General features: G+C 42.0%; 1 protein-coding gene across 2 annotated transcripts; it reads right to left on the bottom strand.

Moving 5' to 3' along the window:
• Positions 1 to 11,322: 11,322 nt before the first annotated feature.
• Positions 11,323 to 23,025, bottom strand: LOC145339230 (BEN domain-containing protein 5-like). 2 transcript variants are annotated; one of them, XM_080183627.1, is made up of 4 exons: positions 22,458 to 23,025; positions 20,788 to 21,080; positions 20,504 to 20,714; positions 11,323 to 15,355 (listed from the first exon to the last, which is right to left on the bottom strand). In XM_080183627.1, the coding sequence occupies exons 2-4, from the start codon at positions 20,965 to 20,967 to the stop codon at positions 15,105 to 15,107; spliced, it is 642 nt and encodes a 213-aa protein (XP_080039753.1). In that variant the 5' UTR covers positions 20,968 to 21,080; positions 22,458 to 23,025; the 3' UTR covers positions 11,323 to 15,104. The 2 variants fall into 2 exon arrangements, with proteins under 2 accessions (XP_080039753.1, XP_080039754.1); XM_080183628.1 differs by lacking the exon at positions 22,458 to 23,025 and having other exon boundaries at positions 20,788 to 21,158.
• Positions 23,026 to 23,881: the final 856 nt, after the last annotated feature.

The raw sequence follows: 23,881 nt of genomic DNA, 5'->3' as shown, positions 1-23,881 counted from the left end.
CAGTCTGCTGGCAGAAGAATTTTAAAATTCTCAACCTTGCTTTCAAATCACTCTATATTATCAAACTACCCGATCCAAGTCATCGCCTCCAGCCCTGTAAACTCTCTGATCTCTGCACATTGCAATTCAGGACTCTGGTGCACCCACAATTTCTCTCGTTCCATCATTACTTACATCTGCCAGACCTGAAGCTATGGAATCTTCTCTCAAAACCTCTCCACCTTGCTACCTCATTTTCCTCTTTTTAAGGTTTTTTTAAACCTAATCGAGTTGACCAAGCTTTTGGCCATCTGCCCTAGTATCTCTTTATGCAGCTCTGTGTTAAATTTTGGTGAATAACCTCTCCTGTGAAGTGTTTTAGGATGTTTTAACATGTTAAAGCTGTGATATAAATGCAAACTTCTGCTGCTATTGGGAAGTTTTTAACAAAAACATTTTTGCATTGAGAAGCTGAGGTGAATAATTAATTCCAATTCTTCAGGGCATCATCGAGGTGGAGAAGGTTATTAGAGTGTCAGAAACATGTTGAAGTGATGCCGGGCTTGCATTTAAACCTCAGCTTTGGATGGAAATTGCAGTTGAAATACTCAAAATGCGAAACTAATAATAATTACATTTTTGATAGCTGAAAGATGACCAGTAGATAAGACACAATGCGTTTCATATTAATTAATTTGGGTAAAATAAAATTATATTCTAACAAAGTAGTGGACAGTTAAGCTCATAAAAGGTTAATAGACAAATAACATTGATAACCCTGTTGTGAGCATCATTTTGCTTTTTGTTTGTATTGCTTTGACTAAATTATTTAATAAACCAATATCTTCTATATACAAATATCTCTGAGTCCATGACAGTTCCCATGACAGCACTGGGCTCTGATGAAAAGAACCTTTTCAATGCAATGTCTTTGAATAACCTACCTTTCTATTGATCAAAGAGGATTCTTTCACTGCTACTCCCACTATTACCTTTGAAATAAAGAAAGGGTTGTACAGTTTGTGCCCTTAACTCTCAGGTGAAGTGTCACTTTTCGTGGTACAAGCAGATTTGTGAACACTATTTCATGCATACTAAAATTCAAAGGGCGGAGTTTTCCAGACTGCCCTGTGGAGGGCTGGGGGGGGACAATGCGATGGGGGGGTTGGTTTCCCGCTGGTGTGAAATGACGACGGGAAGATGCACTCCCACCTGAGATGGCAGGTCGCCATTCCTTCCAGAGGTTGGCATGAAGGTCCCATTAGAGTAATCTTCTCCTGCACGACCATCCACACCACTAATGGGTTTTCATGCACCAATGGGCAAATGTCAGACTTGCCTCCGAGAAGGCCTGGGGCAACGAGTGGATATCGGAAAGAAAGATGGAGGCCTCGACACTGGAACACCATCTGCAGCAGTGGGCGAGTGGCGCATCTACAATATGGATGTTCCAGGATGCGAATCTTCTGATTTTAATAGCGGGACAATTGATGCCTTTTGAACATGGCACCCGGATGTGAAGGTGAGGTGCAAGTCATCCAGCCTGTCCTACCTGGCTAAATGTCAGGAAACTCTGACTGTATAATTAATTAGGCAAGCATCCTGCTCCGTGTTGCAAATTCCCAGCAGCCTCTGTGGAGGGAAAGGCTTCCCATTTCGTAGAGGGAGTGTCGTAGAGGGGGAGATGACCACCCAGAGGCAAGAGATGGCTGCCATTCACCCAGAGGTGGGGCAGGGGCAGGAGAAGGAGGGAGCAGAGACCCCGGCAGCTCGGCGCACAAGTGCCATTTGAACAGACGTGTGCTGCCAATATCTCCGTTTCCGAAAAGAGACAGGGCAACACCTGCGTAACCTGTTGCAGGACCTGGCACCAAGAGACGGGGGAAGATTGGGGGGCATCCACTCTTGGTGGCTGTCAAATTGATAGCTGCTCTGCACTTCTATGCGACTGGCGGGGATGTATGTATGTATATGATGTATGGATGTATGTGATATCTCCCAATCAGCCATGCACACCTGTATCAAGCAGCTCACAGAGGCCCTGTGTGCCCGGGCTGGGCACTACATCAAATTTAACCTGGACCAGGCCCATCAGGAAGCCCGGGCTGCAGGATTCGCAGCCATTGCGGGGCTGCCTAACCTGGTGTTGTCAGACTTCTTACTGTAATGTACAGGGGGCCATGGATTGCACCTACGTCATCCTCAAGCCCCACCCACCCCCCCCCACCCCGCCCCCTTACAGGATCCGTGGAGATTCATCAACAGAACAGGGTTCCACTCCCTGTATTTTCAACTCACGTGTGATCATAAAATGGCCCTCATGCATATCTGTGCAAGACTCTCAGCCGGCGTGCACGACAGCTTCATTCTCAGGAGCTCGGACATTCCAAGGCATTTGAGGAGGAGCCCAGTCTGTGGGGGGGTGGCTCCTGGGTGATATGGGTTACCCGCTTCGGACATGGCTGGTGATGCCTGTACAGAGACGGAGACCCGCTATAACGAGAACCATGTAGCCACCCACGCCATAGTGGAGAGGTGCATTGAGCTCCTCAAAATGTGATTCCGGTGCCTGGACCTATCTGGCGGGGCCCTCCAGCACAATCCAGTGGTCGCTTCCCACAGGGTGGTCATGTGCTGAGCCTTGGACAACCTGACTCTACAGAGAGGTGACACACTGGGGGAGGAGGACATGGAGGGTGACCAGCTGGGCGTCACTGACCAGCAAGAGGAGGAGGAAGATTGGGAGGAGGAAGACCAGGCTGAGGAACACCAACCAGGCATTGGTGGGCTGGCAGCCCAAATGAGGCATCAGGCCAGCAAGGGAGACCCTGATCACCGGGCAGTTCAGCAGCGAGGGGCTTGTGTCTGTGGGTTTAATTGCAATAAAGGTGTTTAAATAAGATGTTCTAATATAAAAACTTGTGAACAGAAAAAGGTGCTTAAGTATCTTTCTAACTAGTGCAGCCCTTCACCCATACCATCTCAGTGCAACAACAACTCCCTAACCTTACATGGCTATCACTACATCTCAGTGACTCCCCGGTATACACATCAGAGGTGGAGGGGACTAGCTGCCGATCTCGCCCCGTTGCCTGTGATGTGATCCTCTGGAGGGCCCTGACCTGCTCCCAGGTGTCTGGGATGTTTCCGTGACGCCCTCTTCATCCCGCTGCCCCCGAGATCCCCGGTGTCAGGAAGGGGGGAGTCAGAAGGTGGAGTCACAGCCACAATCTCCTGACTGGAAGGCAAGTTCCGTGCAGATTGCTGGTTAGCATGGAGAGGAAGGCAAGTGAGCGCTTGCAGATGTGCTCATGGGGAGGGGGGGGGAACGGGTGGTGGATCAGTGATTGGGGACAAGGGAAAGAGAGAGGGAGGTGTCACACCTCCATTGGAGTCCGGAGGAGATGGGACTCTTGTGCGGGAGGGTGCGGGTGAAGGGGATCACCCTGCCTGATATCTGTAGGATGGCGGGGGGAGGGTGGATCTCTCTGCCTGGGATCGATGGGGGGAAGAGGGGAGGGGGTAAGGAAGTGAGTAACGGTGTAGGGGTGGAGGCAATGTCTGTGGGGGCCAGGGGTGGCGTTATCCGGCCCAGGAGCAATACGGCAGGGGAGCAGCTTCTATCTTTTTTTTTTCTGCGCATGCGCAGTTGGAGGCACTGATCGGAGCTGCAGGATTTCCGGCACGTTAACCCCTCCCACAGGCGTCTGCAACGCAATTCGGACTCACTGATATTTTTTCAGGCAGAGTGCGTATGGGGGTGGCGGAGAACGGGTCTAAAAGTCGGATCTGAAACACTTTTAAGTCCGCCCAGTGCTTAGAATCAAAATGGTAAAATAGGGCTCCAAGTTTCTTTAAGGAAATTTTCATTTATCATCCTCACTGTAATTACAAAGCAGATCCAGATAATGATATTATCTGACGAAGGGGCCACTGACTTGAAATGGTAACTGTTTCTCTATCTCTAGCCACATCTAGACATACTCTATGACATTCCCTTGGCCCAAGCAATAATCCCACAAAGTTTGGTTGATATTAGCCTAAGAAACTCAGAGGTTTCCCACTCAGATGGACATTTCACTTTTATATCAAGATATCATTGTACATAGACAGTAAATTTTAATAAGATATATCAGCAATGCCCATTGATACTATAGTTTTGTTTCTTCAATAAAATCTGATTTTTTTTTCATTGTAATGTGCAACTTTTCATTTTACATTCATTATGGTTTTACTCCGATTTCATTCATCTGATATGAAACATTTAATTTTAAACTTAAAATTGTTAGTTACTGTGTGACAGCTGTTTAAAAGCATTAACGTATGTTAAAATATATCTAAGCTTCCATTTGTTACAAATATATGAAGATCCAAACCACTCCTTCTTGTATTGATGAACACCACAGGGAAATTCAATGTTTAGTTAAAGAACAGTTTATTGTTTATTACTAATGGTTATCTAAATAAAATGATAGAATATGATTATTTATATTAGTGTTAAAAATTGCAACAGCTTTTTATATATTTTGTTTCTTTGCATTCAATGTATAAAATACAATTAGGAGCAGAATCCAGAACATGTGACATTTTGCTGCTACCTGCTGGTAAAAGTGATTTATTGCAACGATTTTATTCTGTTTGAGCCGAGTCAAAGTATAAATTTAAAGAGTTTGATCTTCAGCAAAGTTCATTATGTTCCAAACTTATTTTGTATTTTCTGCTTTAAATTTAAAGAAATGTAGTCTGCCTTATCCTGAGGAATGATGAAATGTTGACTCATTGACATATGTTCACAGCTGCTACTTCACCTGCTGAGTATTTCCAGCTTTGTTTGAGGCTTTCCAGCATTTTGAGTTCCTTACTGTTGGTTCATGCCTTTCCTTTGTTCTGTACTCAGTTTAACAGTCACCTGAAGGATGTAGATTTCTACAGGTTTTATGGAGCCATTCGCTGACAAACATGCTGTTAATTCACATCATTCTCTGTGCTGAGACAATCAAAGTTAAATCATCTATTTTCACAATGCCTACCTTCATCCTTTGATCGTGCAACATTTCCGACTCACAGACTAATGCCACTCTAACACTTCGGACTTTGGTCCAAGAATAGCCACATTACTGTTGAAGGGGCTCTATGGTAGCATTTTTGCCTCTGAGTCAAAAGGATGTGGGTTCAGTTCTCATTCCATGAGAGTTGTTCACATAAGCTTGACCGACACTTCAGTCCAGCAGAGTGAATGCTATCTTGCTTCCTTGCAACAGAGGCCCTATCTACTCACTCCAATGGATGTAAAATATCTCATGGCACTGTTTGAACTAGAGCAGTAGGACTCCAATGCTGGCACTTATCCTTCAACTGGCATAATTTAGAGAGCTTATCTAGTTTTTGTCTCATTTGCTGTTTATGAAATCTTTGTCATGTCAAGACGATATGAAAGAAAAGATGCATTTATAATATATACTTTTATAATAAGACTGAACTGGACTATACTACTGCACCGTCGTGTGTCGTGAAGGCCGCCTTGGAGAACTCTTACCTGAAGGTCAGAGGCCGAATGCCTGTGACTGCTGAAGTGTTCGCCAACAGGAAGGGAACAGTCTTGCCTGGTGATTATCGAGTGATGTTCATTCATCCGTTGTCGTAGCATCTGCATGGCCTCCCCAATGTACCATGCTTCGGGACATCCTTTCCTGCAGTGTCCTTTCCTTCACGACACACGACAGCGCGGAGTCGCTGAGCAGAGACTGATTGCCAAGTTCCACACACATAAGGGCAGTCTCAACCGGGATCTTGGGTTCATGTCGCACTATCTGTAACCCCGTGACTTGCCTGGGTTTTACTGTACTGTCTGGAGACAATACACATCTCTTTAACCTAAGCATAATGCTCTTCCCACTCACATTGTCAGCATCGTTAAGACTTGAATAGCAAGTTAGTTGTAAAGATTCGCATTCTAATCGTAATCTGTAAACTGTTTGTGCTGTTAAATGCTCTGAGGCCAGAACTCTCCATTCACCTGACGAAGAGGAAAACCCTGAAAGCTTATGAGTTTACTATCAAATAAATTGGTTGGACTTAAACCTGGTGTTGTCAGACTTTTTACTGGAACAGCTTGGGCAGTTCGAGAACACAAGTCTTCAGTACTGTTGCCAGAATATTGTCAGAACCCATAGCATTAAGGACTTTCAACCGTTTTTGACACCACGTGGAGTGAACTGAATTGACTGTGATGGATCATCCATTCTTCACTTCTGTTTGAAGGTATTTGTGAATGCTTCAGCCTGATCATTTGCCCTTCTTTGGGCTCCTCCATTATTAAGGAGGGAATATTTGTGGAGCCTCCTCCTCCAGTTAGTTAATTGCCCACTCTCATTCACAACTGGATGTGGTTGGACTGCAGAACTTGGATCTGATCTGTTGGTTGTGGAATCGCTTAGCTATTGTTTATTATGCTTTTGGCACACAAGTAGTCTTGTGTTGTAGCTTCATTGGGGTCACATTTCATTTTTAGGTATACCTGGCTGCTCCTGGCATGCCTTTGGCTTGGTGGCAGCTTTAGAGTGGGGATATGCCAACCATGAGATTACCGCATGTGTAATGTGCCTCATGTATGTCTAGTGTGGAATTGTCAAATCTATTCAAAGTCATTTAACATGGCATTGCAACATAATGGAGGTTTTTCTCAATGTGAAGATGGGGCATTTTCTCCACAAAGACTGAGGTAGTCACATCCACTGATGGACAAATGCATCTTCAGCAGGCAGGCTGCTGAGGATAAGGCCAAATATGTTTTTCCCCTTCTCAGTTCCCTCAACACATGCCACAGAGCCCAATCTGTGAACTGTGTCCTTTAGGACCCAGGCAGCTTAGTATGTGGTTGTGCTACCAAGCCATTCTTGGTCTTGGACATTAAAACTTGCCCCATTAGAAGTTCATATGTCTCAATGAATCCCCCTTTCTAATCTCCAGCAGATATTATCCTAACCAACTCAATCTCTCCTCTTACATCAGTCCCACCATCCCAGGAATCATTCTGGCAAACCTTTGCTGCACTCCCTCCATAGCAAAAATACCCTTCCTCAGAAAAGGAGACTAAAACTGCATGCAATATTCCAAGTGTTGTCTCATCAAGGCTCTGTACAACTGCAGCAAGACACTTCTGCTCCTGCACTCAAAGTCCTCTCGCTACGAAGACCAAAATATCACTGGTGAACAAGGACACTCAGGTCTCATTGCACATTCCCCTTTCTCAATCTATACCTATTCAAATAATAACCTGCCTTCCTGTTTTTGCTAACCTGAATGTTTGCCATTGCCTATCCACCATCATTCTCTTAAGTAACGTTCCCTAATCCATCATAGCCCACACATGCTCATAATATCCTGGGTCTCAGGACTACCAGGTCAGCGACAATACCACTGTGCCACGATCTCCCTAGCAATAGGTAAATCAATAGTTTAGACTACAGGACCGAGGTCCCAGAAACTAAAGATTAATTTTTAACCCACTGTACCACCAAATGCCAGACAAATATAGGGCACAACAGCATTGCATATGAGGTTCAATAATTCAGAAGAGGTTCCAACCATGCTGACATGCTGCAATTGAGCCAAAATTTGAAAACCTGTTTGAATTTGTAGAGGGTGGGAAAAGAGACACTAATAAGCTAAATTTTACGTTGGAACTTTCATGCCAAAAAAGTAACAGTATTGGATTTTAAACTTAAATTGGTAGTCGAGAATTCACATTATCTTAATGTCAGTTTGCACAAAACATTTATGTCACATTATTGATTTCCTTAATATCTGCATTCTTCCCCTTGGTTATTTGAAAAAAATTGATTTTTTAAAATCCGTTCAGGGAATGTGGACGTCGTTTGCTGGGCCAAGTTATTGCCTATCCCTAATTGCCTCGAACTGAAGTGTACTTAGAGGGCATTTAAGAGTCAACCACGTTGCTCTGGATCTGGAGTCACATACATGTAGGTCAGACGTAAGGGCAACAGAGCTCCTTCTGCAAAAAACATTCGTAAACCAGATGGGTTTTTGTAACAACTTTGTCATCATGAGGCATTTCAGATTTTTGTTAAATTCAAATCTCACCAACTGTTGAGATGGGATTTGAATCTGGGTCCTCAGAGCATTATCCTGGGTCTCTAGATTACTAGTCCAGTGGCGATGCCATTACGCCAACACCTCCCCGAATTTGATGTAATAGCAGAGAATGGTTCCCTAAAGGTAAAGTTTGGAAAATAAGATTTTTTCAGACAGAAGATTGTAATCTGAGTTACATTTGAGAAGAATGCCTGAAACCCAAGATGTAAATTTTCAAGATATGATTTCCCACATTCTCTGAATTTGAACCTTAAATGAAAAAAGTCAAGTTACATTGTTCCATAGAGGAAACATGTCCTTGGCACCCTTACTTCCTAACAAAAACAAGATCAGGGCAAGTATTTTGCGAGCTACAGTCCCATAGTTGAACACTATTGAAGGTTTGGATGTTCTATTAAGTTTTATGGGTAAAATTTATAATGGTCTATTAAATATATATAAGGTATGATCTGATTTGGATAAATTTAGGAAACTGAATGTTATTCCATCCAATAATACAGCATGGAATTTACCACATGCTACAAGTTTACAGAAATTTAATTTGGAAATTCCCATTCGTTGCTTGTTTTAAGTAATTGAATTGTGCTGTAGTGGCATGGAGTTAAAACCAGCGAAAGTGAGAACTTGTGGGGGGCTGAGTGGGACTAAAGCCAGTGAGAGAATTCAGGGGAGCTGAATTGGAATGAAACTAGAGGAAGGGAGGATTCTGGGGAACTGAGTGGCTCTCTGTTACATTTCTGTGGGCTCTCAGCTGTGTTCGGAAATTTGAACTGAGGTGCAACATCATAGGAAAGTTGCAAGTTTATTGGCAGGTAAGTTTTGTTGCTTCTAATCAATGTTTAAGCAACTAGCAAATTAAAAAGACAATGTATTAAAAAGTCATAAATGAATAGTCGATGAGTCTTAAGTAAGGTTTATTACGGTTTGTAAGATACTTTAAATATTAGTAGGATGAGCCGCAGCTGTCATCATTGCAGTGCATCCGTGAGGTTGAGATCTTTGTGGAAAGCACATTTAAAAATATGGACACCCCACAGCTTTAAAGTACACAGGGAAAGAGAGGATGAGTGACCACAAGGCGTTCAAAAAGGAATAGGCAGGTAGTGCAGGAGTTCCTTGAGTGCATACCATTCTCCAACCAGTATTCAGTTGGGATGGCTAATTGGTTCATCTAGGGAATGCAGCCATAGCCAAGTCCATGCTGTACCAGGGGTACGAGGAAGTGTGTTTTGGTGACTCGGCATTTCTGGGGAGGGGGACACAAACATTTCATGATGGCATGTTGTCTCCTGATTAATGATGTTACTGAGTAGCTGCAGAGCACCGAGGGAGGAGGGTGAACTGGCAAGAGTTGTGGTCCACATTGCTACCAACGAGAGGGGCTGAAAGAAGGATGCAGTCAGAAAGGAAAGGACTAGGTAGAAAAATTAGCAAGCAGGGCTTCAAGAGTAGGTATCTCTGGATTACTCCCTGTACCAAGTACAAATTAGTATAGAAATAGGCGGATAAGACACATGAATGCGTAGCTAGGAGGATGGTGCAGGGAGGAGGGCTATAGAGTCTTGGAACACTGGGACAGACTCTGAGGAAGATGGGACCTGCACAAGCCAGACAGCTTGTACTTAAATAGAACTTAGATGGAATTCCTGACAGGTATTTTGCTACTTCTGTCAGGGAAGTTTAAACGAATTTGACAATAGGTGTGGAAATCAGGAGGTATCAATGAAGAATACCAAGGTGCATGAAATACTGAAAGATAGCACTAGTAGAACAAGGAATGATAATAGGTGGGATCAGAATAAGGGAGAAAGCAATAAAGTCTAAATCAGGGTTACTGTGCATGTACCTGAATCCACTGAGAATGATAAATAAGACTGACAAACTACAAGTGCAGATAGCCATATGAAAATATGCTTTTTTGGTTCAAAGAAGGGCAGGACTGAATGTTAAATATTCCCAGATACAAGTTGTACAAGAAGATAGTAAAGGAAGAAAGAGAAGGGCTGGCAGCGTTCTCCAGCTGCAGTGCTGGAGAAAGAGAATGTCCTAGAGGGGTCGAGGACAGAATCTACTTGGCTAGAGATAAGGAACGTAAAAGGTGAAACCTTGCTCAACAAAATATTCTGTACCATTGTGTTTACAGATTAGTCTGTCTTTAGAAAATTACAAAGAACAATCCACGGTAAGAATTATTAACTGGGAGCAACCCAACTTGAATGGGATAAGAACAAATTTGGGCCAAATAAATTGGAGTCAAAGGTATGCAGGGAAACAGTAGCTGACAGGTGGTTATCTTCGAAGAATACTTAGATCAAGGTATATTTCAGAATAAACAAAGCCAGAGCTTGCTGGGAGAGAGAAGAGATAGACATTAAGATAAAGTGCACTTATGAGTTTTTTTTTGCAATGAAAGTTGAAGAAGGTAATGCTATTGACGTGATGAGCAATGTAATAAGTCTCACAACACTAGGTTAAAGTCCAACAGGCTTATTTAGGAGCACAAGCCACAAGCTTTCGAAGCACTGCCCCTTCATCAGCTGAGTGGGAGTTCACAAACAGGGCATATATAGACACAAACTCAATTTAAAGATAATGGTTGGAATGTGAGTCTTTACAGTTACTCAAGTTTTAAAGGTACAGACAATGCGAGTGGAGAGAGGGTTAAGCACAGGTTAAAGAGGTGTGTATTGTCTCCAGCCAGGGCAGTTAGTGAGATGTTGCAAGCTCAGGCAAGTCATGAGGGGGTTACAGGTCGTGTGACATGAACCCAAGATCCCGGCTGAGGCCTGTCGGGGAACACTTCAGCAGCCACGGGCATTCAGCCTCTGACCTTCGGGTAAGCATTCTCCAAGGCAGCCTTCACGACACATGACAATGCAGAATTGCTGAGCAGAAACTGATAGCTAAGTTCCGCACACACGAGGACGGCCTCAACTGGGATCTTAGGTTCACATCACACTATCTGTATTTCCCACAACTTGCCTGGGCTTACAAAATCTCACTGTCTTGGCTGGAGACAACACACATCTCTTTAACCTGTGTCTATATATGTCCTGTTTGTGAACACAATTCCCACTCACCTGATGAAGGGGCAGTGCTCCGAAAGCTTGTGGCTTGTGCTACTAAATCAACTGTTGGACTTTAACCTGGTGTTGAGATTCTTCTTACTGTGCTTACCCCAGTCCAATGCTGGCATGTCCACATCATTGATGTGGTATACATGATTTCAAAAATGCCTTTGACATGGTACTGCACAACAGATTTTTGAGCAAAGTTATAGCTCATGGAATAAAAGAAACAGGAGCAACATGAACATTAAATTGCTGAATAACAAACAAGGAGTAGGGATTCATGCATGTTTTTTGGGCTGGAGGAAGGTTTGTACTAGAGTTCCCCAGGGGCAGTATGGGGCCCTTATTTTTCCTGATGTGCATTAATGACCTAGGCCTTGGTGAAGAGGATACAATTTCAAGGTATGCAAATGAAGTGAAACCTGGAAGCATTGTGAACTGTGAGGAGGATCATTTCAAATGGATACAAACAAATCAGTGGAATGGGTGGACAGATTGCAGATGTTGTTCAACGTGGAGAAACATGAAGTGATTCATTTTGATAGGAAGAACATAGACAGACAGTATAAAACAAAGAGTTCAAAAGAGAGCGTAGGAGCAGAGGGACCTTGGTGCGTATCTCGTTGAAGATGGCAGACAGGTTGAAAAAGCCTTAATAAAGCGTATAATATTCCAGGCTTTATTAAGAGGGCATAGAACATAAGAGCAAGGAGATTGTGGTGAACTATATTAGGCACCAGTTTGACCTCAGCTGGAATACTACATTCAATTCTGGGTGTGGCATTTCAGGAAGAGTTGTGAAAACATTGGAGAGCGTGTAGAGAAGATTCATGGGAATGGTTCCAGGAATGAGGAACTTAAATTATGAAGATCGATGGGAGAAGTTAGCATTGTTTGCTTTGAGGGAGGCTGAGAGGAGATTTGATAGAAATTTGCAAGATCATGAAGGATCTGGACAGAGAGAAACTGCTCCCACCCACATCGAATGAGAGTGAGGGGGGCAGATTTAAAATAATTGGCATAGGAAACAAAAGTGACAGGAGAAAGAGCTTTTTTTTAAACAAGTGAGTGGCTAAGGACCGGAAGTGAGATGAAGGCAGATTCAATCAAAGTATTCAAAAAGGGAATTAGAATGTTATCTGGAAAGGAAGAATGTAAAAGGAGAAGGTGGAAACTGTTCATCTGCAGAGTCGGTACAGACACGATGGACTGAATAGAAACTGTAAAGAGCATTGATGAGATTGCATCTGGAATACTGTGTACAGTTTTTGTCCAGCAGGACGTAAATGCATCAGAGGCAGTTCAGAGAAGATTCACTAGATTCATTCCAGGGATGGAGAACTTGTCTGATGAAGAGAGATTGAGCAGTTTAGACCTATATTTACTGGAGTTTAGAAGACTGAATGATCTATTGGGATATATAAGATGCTAAATGGGATTGACAGAGTAGACATAGAGCAAATGTTTCCCTTTGTTGGACATTTTAAGATGAGAGACCATGATTTTAGGCTAAGGGGTGACTGATATAAAACAGAAATGAGGAGGAATTATTTCACTCGAAGGGTCATGAATCAATGAAATTCTTTACCCCCGAGTGCAGTGGACGCCAAATTTAAACAAATTTAAGGAGTTTGTAGATTTTTAATCAGTAAAGTTAAAGTTTATTTATTAGTCACAAATGGGCTTACATTAACACTGCAATGAAGTTACTGTAAAAATCCCCTAGTCGCCACATTCCAGTGCTTGTTCGGGTACATCGAGGAAGAATTTAGCATGGCCAATGCACCTAACCAGCACGTCTTTTGGACTGTGGGAGGAAACCGGAGCACTTGGAGAAAAATCAAGCAGGCAGAGGGAGAACTGCACACAGAGTGATCACAAGATTAGGGGTCAGTACACTGTTCTGATCTGTCATGGGTTGTATGCTGTTCCTCCCTATTTAGCCTTTGCTTCATATATAAACTCTCACTTTCTTAATAAACTAAATTAAAATCACTTCGGACTTCTCAATCATTATTTTGAGTAACCTGTGACTCCCAAACTTAAAACTTATACAGTGACCCTAAGAGTATCTGGTATATTTTACTTTTAATTGTTTTTAGAGAGTGACCTACTCAGCTAAGTCAAATGGTGTGATGCAAGCCAAAATTTATCAACAAAGAATGGGAAATATACAACAGTAAATTTTTAAAAATGGGAGGGAAGCAGATGACTTAAAGATTCCAATAACCACATCTATAAAAGTGAGAGGACAAAATCATTTCTGAGCAACTTTGACGTTAAGGCAGCATTTGACCACGTGCAAACCAAGAAGCCTAGTAAAACTGAAGTCAGAGTCATATTTAACACAAAGATGACGGTAATCATTTGGAGACCAATCACCCCAGCTGTAGGGCATTGCAGCAAGAGTTCCTGCGGACGGTGTCCCTCAGCCCAATTATTTCAGCTGCTTCATTAATGACTCTTTCTCCATCATATGGTTAGACGTGGGGCTGTTTGCTGATGATAGTATTCATCCCCATTAGCAATTACTCAGATAATAAAGCAATTGATGCCCACAAAACCTGGACACCAGCAAGTTTTGGATGGAAGTGTGTTATTAACGTTATTTGCCACTTAAGCGAGTAGCTTACTTCTCGATTCTCCAAAGCTCCCACGAGGTAGAAGTCAGGAAATACTCTCCACATGCCTGAATAGGTTCAGGTCCAAAAACCTAATCCAGGATAAAGCAGTAATTTGATCAGCACGCCTGCCACCTGTTTAAACATCCTCTCTGTGGCTGCAGTGTTTATTATCTAGATTCATAGCACCTCCCCAAGGCATTCCCAGCCAATTTCACAACCTCCATCACCTAGACGGACAAGGACAAGGTGCACAGCAACACAATCACCTTAAAGTTTCCTTCCAAGTCTCACACACTCCTGATTTGGAAATATATTATTCCTACGTTCCCACTGGATCAAAATCCTCAAACTCCCCACCTAGCAGCATTGTGGGAGTCAGTTACTTTACCAGGCAAGCTGCAGCAGTATAAAAATGCTCACCACCATCTTCTTCAAGGACAACTAAGTTTGGTGATAAATGCTCTGAGAGTGATGGCCACATCCAAAGAATGAATAGTTGATAAACCGCATATAAAAGAAAGTATACAGTAGATTCTATGTTTTATAAAGTGGGTCTTAAATATAAAAGCAAAGGAGTAATGCTGAAGCTAAACGTAACACTAGTTAAGTCACATTTTTAATTTTATATTCGGTTTGGTTTGACTTACTGTGAGAGGGATACCAAGATCAAAGTCAGAGCACAGAACAGAGTCACTAAGATTATACCAGAGGAGGTAATTTAGTTATGAGGACAGATCACAGATACTGATAGTACAACCAATATCATGAGGAGATCATATGCAGTATTCAAAATAAAAGTGTATTGATAAGGTTAAAAGGGGAAAACAATATCCAATGAACTGATGACTCGGTAAATAAAGGGCTTAATTTTGTGTTATCAAAAACATCAAAGGGCTAAGAGCATTATGTATTTTTAAACACAGCATTGTTAGGATCTGGAAACAAAATCTATAATAGGCTTTAAAGGGCAAATTGATAAATATTTGAATTGAAAATAATAGATACGGGAACAGGGCAAGAAATGGAAAATAAGCCAACAGCTTTGAGGTGGCATAGTTGCAATAGACTCCTTCTGTAGAATTCTACAGAAATTTGCAGAATTATCTGTACATTCCACTGATTTAACAACGAGATATAAAACTTGACAGCTATACAGAAATTAATAGGAAAAGGCTTTCTATGGTACCATTCCATGTAAACAAATGAAGAGAACAAGCAGATTTCACTGTAATCAAGTAACAGTTACATACTATCAATAACCAGAATAGCCAAGAACAGAGCTTTCTGATCATGCAAGACATTAGTTCCCACTAAATTATTCATAGATAAAGGTTTCAATCTCTTCCTTGATGGGTACTTCAGATCTCTCACAATGTGCATGAGTTTCACATTTTAATCCTATCTCACATTCACAGTTCCTAAATTTTGATATTTCTGCTTTGGCTTTTCGCCACTGCTTGTTAATGTCCATTATTTTTTCCCCAATGTATCGATTGACTTTATTTAGTCGCTTGTGGATCTCATTGTCATCTTTGGCATCTTGTCGTATTCTGTTCAGTAATTGTTCTGTAGGGAAAGCAGAATTTTCTTTAGTTTCACCAAAATATTAATCTTGAGCCTTAAATTTTAAGAATTGATTTGTTTTTGAAAACTGAAACGCACATCAGATGCCTCATTGATAGCCTTCATAGACAGTGACAAACGTCTAGGAGTTCAAGCCTGCTCTAGGATTATAGCACAGAATCTAGGTTGACGGTTCAGTGCAATTCTGAAGGAACCGTGCCCTGCACTGTCGCAGGTGCTACTTTTCAGATCAACGTCAAGTCAAAGTCCCTTCTGACTGTTCAGGCGGCAAAGATAGCATGTTTCAGTTTCAAAAGCACGAAAATGCTCCTAGCATGTTGCCCAACATTTTATCCATCAATGATCTAAACAAATTCACTGTTTTGTGGGAAATTCTGTGTCAACTAGTTGCTTTGCCTACAGAAGAATACGACCATGCTTCCAACTCTGAAGCATTTGGGATATGCTGAGGTAACGAAAGATGTTATTAAACATCATCAACCCTATGCCACTGTCCCAATGTTGATGAGCACAAGAATAACAAAGGATATGTGCTTGTAACCAGCTTCTTATCCACTGCTGCACTTGGTGACATAACCAAAAGGTTAGATCTGGCCATTTATGTAACTGGAAGCTCATCAAGCCAAGTAAACTCCAACAAAGGTCACACTGAGGGCCTACATGAGTCTGTGCTTAATCATGGCTGTGCTTGAGATAAAATATTGACTAGTTTGTTGAAGCAAACTTATCATCTTATCATTAGCCTGAAAAAATAATGCCTTGTTTTGATGAGGCTGATTGACACTACTGCAGATTATCAACATTAAATGCCGAATCAAACGTTGCCAATAATCACATCAGCATTGAATTGTTAAATGATGGATCAGTAGATGATAAACCTCTATCATAAAATCCACAATCAGCAATAAGGTCAAACATATGTAATAGAAGAACGTATGTTCTGTCATCATCACACTTCAATGTAGCATGATCGCACTGGACACACGAGCAGCATAATACTTGGCAATTTAACATGTTCCATCTCCAACACCCGAGCTCCATTATGCAAATCAAAAGGTAGAAAAAAGTAACAAGCTATAAAATTAGAAAGCACATCAATGCCATTGGAATCACGGCTCTGCTTACACAACATAATTATTCTGCATGGATGACTCCACAAAGCCAAGACTTATGCTACACTGCCAACTGAGACAAGTAGGAGGGTTGGGAGCAACATAGAAAGGACATGCTCAAGCACAAACAAACTGACAACGGAATAAAACTTGCAGCTAGTCAAATAAGCCAGGGAGCAGCCACATCTGATGCTTTCAGCCATTCTGAACACTAGCAATCTGAGCTCCAGAAAAAAATAGAAAGACAGAACAAACAACAGCACCAAATGAACTTTATGACACTGGAAATATACAGCACAGCATGATCGTCACACACGTTTTAATAATCACCAAGACTGATTTTCATTCCAGTCAAGGTTATTATCTTTGAGTATTAGGGATAACCTTCAAAAGGAGTTTGTCATTCCAGATGAAAAAGAGGAGGGAAACAGTGGAGCTTTGTATGTAAAGTAATGCTGAAGTGTACATTTAAGTTGCAAAAGCCCCTGAAGCACCTTGCCCAACGAGTTAATCTTCCTTATGTGAGCCTAATGAGCGTAGGCAGGCTGTTCATAACATAAGAACATAAGAAATAGGAGCAGGAGTAGGCCATCTAGCCCTTCGAGCCTGCCCCGCCATTCAATAAGATCATGGCTGATCTGTCGCTGCTCAGTTCCACTTTCCCGCCCTCTCCCCATAACCCTTAATCCCCTCTCTTATCAAAAACCCATCAACCCGCGTCTTAAAAATATTTAGCGAGGCAGCCTCCACCACTTCAACGGGCAGAGAATTCCAGAGATTCACCACCCTTTGAGTGATGAAGTTCCTCCTCAACTCCGTTCTAAACCGCCCCCCCTTTATCTTGAGGCTGTGCCCCCTAGTCCTACTGTCTTTTTTGAGCGGGAAGAGTCTCTCCACCTCTATCCTATCCATCCCATTCATCATCTTATACGTCTCAATGAGATCTCCCCTCATTCTTCTAAACTCTAACGAGTACAAGCCCAGTTTATTCAGCCTCTCCTCATAGCTCAACTCCCTCAACTCCGGTATCAGCCTAGTAAACCTCCTCTGCACTCCCTCCAAGGCCAAAATATCTTTGCGCAGGTGCGGCGCCCAAAACTGCACACAGTACTCCAGCTGCGGCCTCACCAATGCCCTATACAGCTGCAGCAAGATCTCCCTACTTTTATATTCAATCCCCCTCGCTATGAAGGCCAGCATCCCATTCGCCTTCCTGACCACCTGCTGCACCTGCAAGCTGGGTTTTTGCGACTCATGCACAAGGACCCCGAGGTCCCTCTGCACCGTCGCCTGCTGCAGTTTTTTGCCACGTAAGTAATAGTCCTTCCTACCATTCTTCCTACCAAAGTGGACCACCTCACACTTGCCAACATTAAATTCCATTTGCCATTTCCTGGCCCATTCGCCCAGCCTATCTAGATCCTTCTGCAGACTCTCCACACCCTCCGCACAATTTGCCGTTCCCCCAATCTTGGTGTCATCAGCAAATTTCGACACTCTACACTCGGTTCCCTCCTCCAGATCATCTATATAAATGGTAAAAATCTGAGGCCCCAGCACCGACCCCTGGGGCACTCCACTAGTCACCATCCGCCAATCCAAATAGCACCCGTTGACCCCCACTCTCTGCCTCCTATTTGACAACCAATCCTCTATCCACGCTAACATCCTACCCCCAACTCCATGTCCCTCGACCTTCTGCAATAACCTCTTGTGAGGTACTTTGTCAAACGCCTTCTGAAAATCTAGAAAGACCACATCCACCGGCTCTCCTCTATCCACCGCCCTAGACACGTCCTCATAGAACTCCAGTAAATTTGTCAGACACGACTTCCCTTTAATGAAACCGTGCTGCGTCTGCTCTATCAAGCAATTCCCTTCAAGATGCCTCGCAATTTCCTCCTTAATGACAGATTCTAACATTTTACCTACCACAGACGTTAAACTAACCGGCCTATAATTCCCCGCCTTTTGCCTGGCACCCTTCTTAAACAACGGCGTAACGTTAGCCGTTTTCCAATCATCCGGCACTTCCCCGGAATCCAGCGACGTCTGGAAAATAACCACCGAGGCATCCACTATCACCTCCGCCATTTCCTTCAGAACCCTCGGATGCATTCCATCCGGTCCTGGGGACTTGTCCACAATCAGCCCCTCCAGTCTGTCGAGCACCGCCTCTCTAGTAACAGTAATGTCATTAAGATCCTCCAGTCCTACCACCTTTCCATCGCTAACACCCGGCAAATTAGTCACGTCCTCCTCCGTGAAGACAGAAACAAAAAAGTTATTCAATACCTTAGCCATATCCTCATCCCCTACCACTAGGTCCCCTTTCTCATCCTCTAAAGGACCAACGTTCACCCTAGCCAGCCTCTTCCTTTTTATATATTTATAAAAACTCTTGCTATCCTTTTTTATATTAAGCGCTAGCCCAGCTTCATAGTTTCTCCTACCCTTCTTTATCAACTTCTTTGTCAATCTTTGTTGACATTTAAACCTCTCCCAATCCTCTTCTCGCCCACTACTCTTAGTTACTCTAAATTCCTCCGCTTTTAATTTAACACTTTCCTTCACCTCCTTCGTTATCCACGGCTTATTACCTCTCCTCCTACTATCCTTTTTGACCATCGGAATAAATTTCTGCTGAGCACCAAGAAAGATCTCCTTAAAGATCCTCCACTGCTCCTCAACAGACCCTCCCTCCAACACGCTCCCCCAGTCCACATTCGCCAATTCTTCTCTCATCCTACCGTACTCCCCTCTATTCAAACAAAGGACACGTGTCCGGGAACCCACTTTCTCCTCCTCCATCTGCACCAGAAACTCCACCATACAATGATCACTCTCCCCAAGAGGATCCTTCACCACAAGGTCCCTAACTCTACCCGCCTCATTACATAGCACCAGTTCAAATGCAGGTGCTTCACTGATAATTACAAATCTGTCTTCATCTAATGTCTACATATACAACTTCCAGTACGAATTAATGGACATCATTAAGGATCAGAAAATGCGACTGATTTCCCACTTTCTAACAGAGGCCAATTAGATTCCTGACATTGCTCTGCTTGAAAAGCAGTGAACTCAATGCTTTACAGCAGTCAAACCTAACACCATACAGTTTATTACACTGGTCTACCAATTAGGTCATCAAACAAGCAGAAATACATCATTTTTCCTCACTAGTTTTCTCTCCTTCAATGTGGAAGTTTTATGGGTACCAATCACACTCTAACCTCTCAACTTTCTTCCTGTGTTAACCTAGACAGCAAGGGGGAATTTTCCCGTCCTGCCCGCCACGGAAATTGTAGCAGGCAAGGGGTATCTTGGACAGGATTTTCAAATTTTGGGACGAGCCCAGCTGGAAAATCCCACCAAGAGTCAGCAGGATATTCTATTCGCATTTCACATCAAAGCCGTATCCTGTCCTGTACTACTATCTCAGCTGAGAATGGGTAGACAAGCATAGACAGAGAATGAAATCTGGGAATTTCTTGGTCTTTGTATCTTAACTGTTATCTGTTTTCTTAACCATTAGGAAACTGCAGGAATATATTTCCTCATTGCATTTTGTATGAAATCCGAACTTGGATTTATTGGACACTGGAAAAAGAATACACTAGAGAAAGAATACACTTACGCTCTCTTTTTCACAACAGGAATATATTCAGGGAAAACACTATTAATTTTAACATTCATTTTCAATGTATTGACATTGTTAAACTCATATTAGTAATAGTTATTACTCTACAAGCGACATTTGCCACCAGATGTTGGGTACTATGATGCCTTTTTGCTTTACTAAAACAAAATTGTGATTTGAATTGCTTTTCAAAGATGCTTTAAATTTGAACAGTGAAGAAAAAATACTTTAAAGTGAATACAAAACGTTTTTTTTTAAGTACAGCAGGATATGGAAACATGTATATAAATAAATAAGCAGGAGGGACAGAAGGAAAAATAAATTTTTAAAAAAACTAAGTAAAAACCTGAGACGAAAATTTGTTCTTAAACTTACCTTTAATAATCTGTACTTTATAAGGGGAAAGAGGTGGTTTAGGTGATGATTTTGTGGAGTTGCATGCAATTCCAGTGACACTTCTGTCCTTCAGGGTATCCACACCCCAGACGGCCACAGCCAAGCACTTTGTAAATCTTGAATCACTTGGTTGACGTTTCACAGTTTCCCACTTGTCCTCATCGATCCAGATATTAGCACCAATGTGAACCTATTAACAAATGGTATTAGAATCTGCAGCTGGAAATTCAGCTCATATATGCAAGATATGGGAAGTATCTTACCTTTCCATCCTGAACTGAGTAAACATTAGGCTGAGCCATGGCAATAGCTTGCGTTGATGCCCACGGACATGGTATTACGTTGTTCCCATTTTCAATCTGACTCTCCAGATGATCAGAGGTACTTGGAGTTGGAAGAAGAGCATGTGGGCTTTTCTTGCTGGGATAAACCCTTTGTTGCATGTTCAAATGGTCTTGCAGAATGGAAGTTACTGGAGTGCTTGAAATTAGTTGATGTGCTGACGTGTTGTCTATTAGTTCTTCCTCAGGATTTGAGCCATGGTACTGTTCCGGTACTGAAAATGCAAAAATGTTGATTTACCATTCAAATTGCTTTCAAAACACCAGTTCAAAAATAATGTTCTTACAGATTACAAAATGATTTTTAAAATGTGCATTATCCATTCTGTGTAAACTGTTATGGTCCATTTATACTTCTGGTGCCCTCAGTTATAAACAACTATAAAAATAACAGCCAGTTCTTTAACACTGACTGTAACATTACGACTTTTAGCAAAGATCAAGAGAAGCGTGAGCAAAAGACAATGAAACAGAGCAAAAAAACCCAGGAAAACCTAAAAATTAATGAGTGACAAGTCCTCGCCAGAAAGTTAGATATCCTCAGCTAAACATACATGCATTAGCTATTTTGTTATGCTATCATTTCACAAAAAGTGAATCAAATTACAGTGAATTTGTGGTGGAGAAATCACTCTGGCTAGCTTAAGAATTCATGCTCCATAACATGCTGTAAAGGTTCTTTCCCCTTGCATTCAGCTGTTGGATTCCTCTCAATGTAAAAAGGTCTCCGATGCATGGAATATTTCCCATATTTTAATTTGCATCGGGACTGACATCAATTAGTAACTGGTTAAACAAGATCTCCTTTTTTCCCTGAAGAAACCTCACCGTAACTGTTTGACATTGAGACAACCATGGTTCTCATGAACTTTTTCACAGCAGCAGTTATCAGTAGCTGCAGTTATAAAGCAAAAATCCTGACCTGTGGATGACTTTATATGTCCATATGGGTTTTTACTAAGAACACATGCACGTTTCAATGGAGTATAACTGAATATTGTACCCAAAAGAACATATATACCAAAGCAAAGGAATGCTGTGGTCATTAAGTCTTTTCTTGAGGCTATGCCTTCTTCTTTGGAGATCAGGCATAATGTTAACTCATTACAGTGTTCAAGAGACATTGCATTAGTGAGAAATTGGCAGTACTGGCAGGTTTATATCCCACGCACTCACCAAGGATACAGTTTGGCAAGAGCAGAACTTGGGGAATTTCTAGTACGTGAAGGGATATTCATGGTTTTTAAAACTATTAAAATTGGTTAAAACAATAAAATTTCATTTGTCCAGAAAAATATCACTTGAGCCATTAGGACAATGGTTTCCAAGATCTGAAGCAAAGGAAAAATTCCAGTCTCCAAGTGCATCAGCTCTAAGTCTTGTTACTGAGAAGAGTTAAATGTTAGTGTACTTGTTAACTGCAGACTTAAGTTATTGAGTCTGCCAATGATTCATGTTTCCAAACTTCTATAGACAGGCACGCCATTTTGCAGCCACCTCAACCCAAAGATACTCCACAAATCCTCCCCTTTGGAGAATCTTCATGAGTAGATATTAAATAACTGATAGGTGTAAGATTAAGTCATGGCTACCTTTCCAGCAGGTACCAGAAATTACTCGATGACCACGAGAAGGACATCACAAGGCAATGTAAAAATCCAAACGTGCTGCAATCATTCTGCTGACCACAGGATGCACACACAGAAGACCTTCAAATTTTGCAAGCCATAGTTGGTACCAAATCTTGAAAATATGAGTGCATGATCCATTGATTGAATGTAACTTTCATATAGAGATGTGTGCCCTTCTATACTTTGGAGGTATAATCTACCAAAAGCTTTAGAAACCATCCTCCTAGAAGAATAAGGGTTTTGTAGATTAACACAATTAACTGGAGGTTCCATTTTAAATTTGGTGGTTAGTCACAATAAACATGTAAAATTCTCATTTATATTCTGATCAGCAATGGTGCTCTAAGGTAAAATAAAAACAAAAAATGTGAGAAAAACTCAGGTCTGGCAGCATCTGCGGAGAGAAATACAGTTAATGTTTCAAATCTGTGTGACTCTTCTAATTATTGGAGTATGGGATTGCTTTGCTCGCCTCTGCCAAATTATTATGCAAAGGTGACAAATGAGGGTCGCGAGGCTTCTAACAGAAACGAAACAATCCTTTGTCTATTTCTCCTGGGGCTGTCACATTGTAGCAAAGTTATAGATGCAGGTTCCCCATTGTCTAGACTAATAGTGCGTAGAAAGGTAATTAATTAAAGGATAATCATCCTCAAAAGATTTTCTTTTCACACTTATACCCAACTCATCTCGTAACACCTGACACACACTTAGCAACGTAGCCAAGAATAACCAATTGCCATCAGCTTAACAAGTGGTAACGGCCTATTATTGCATTACTGGCATAATAAATGAGACGAGCCAGTCAAAATTACACTAAAATCATGGAATATGTTAGCGCATTAATGCTGAGTCAGCAATAATTTTACCCAATATCAGTTTCCTTCAGATTGCATTGCCCACTGCTGAGCTGCATGGGAACAGGAATGTACTATTTAACTCACTATGCTTGAATAGCCATGACACCACACTCTTTCCAGCCCAATAGCTTTGCTCCACATCAGTAAAATGGTGGAATAGACACAAATGTGGCAGATGAAATTAAATCAATAAATGTGACAAAGTCGTTACAAAAATTCTACCTGCCACCCTTTTGCCCATTTTACCATTTTATTAACATGGAGTAAACATAGGTTTGTCATACAAGCATGCAATACAAAATATAATGGCCAGTTTAAGTCTTAGCACGACCACTGCTTAGAGTGAGGGGTCGTGACCCACGGGTGGGTTGCAGGATTTGAAACATGGGTCGTTAAAAATGATCCCCAAAGATCGCCTAACCTTTGCTTTTCCATTTTCCCTCTGGGTAAATGCTCACTACAATAACGTATGACCACGAGGCAAGAATAAACTGGTCACCGAACCCTCTATGTATATTTGCTGCC

This window comes from Carcharhinus amblyrhynchos, unplaced genomic scaffold, assembly GCF_965287045.1.
Source record: "Carcharhinus amblyrhynchos unplaced genomic scaffold, sCarAmb.v2.hapA chromosome_353, whole genome shotgun sequence".
Lineage (NCBI taxonomy): Eukaryota > Metazoa > Chordata > Chondrichthyes > Carcharhiniformes > Carcharhinidae > Carcharhinus > Carcharhinus amblyrhynchos.
Note: the sequence above shows the minus strand (reverse complement) of the source record. Positions and strands in the feature narration are given on the sequence as shown.

Bases quoted from the DNA above. Each gene is read 5' to 3' on its own strand.
- LOC145339230 (XM_080183627.1), bottom strand. From the start codon at position 20,967: ATGCAACAAAGGGTTTATCCCAGCAAGAAAAGCCCACATGCTCTTCTT. The intron at 20,715-20,787 runs GTAAGATACTTC...ATTTGTTAATAG, and splicing joins ACTCAGTTCAGGATGGAAAG to GTTCACATTGGTGCTAATAT. The intron at 15,356-20,503 runs GTAAGTTTAAGA...CTTTCCCTACAG, and splicing joins TAAAGTACAGATTATTAAAG to AACAATTACTGAACAGAATA.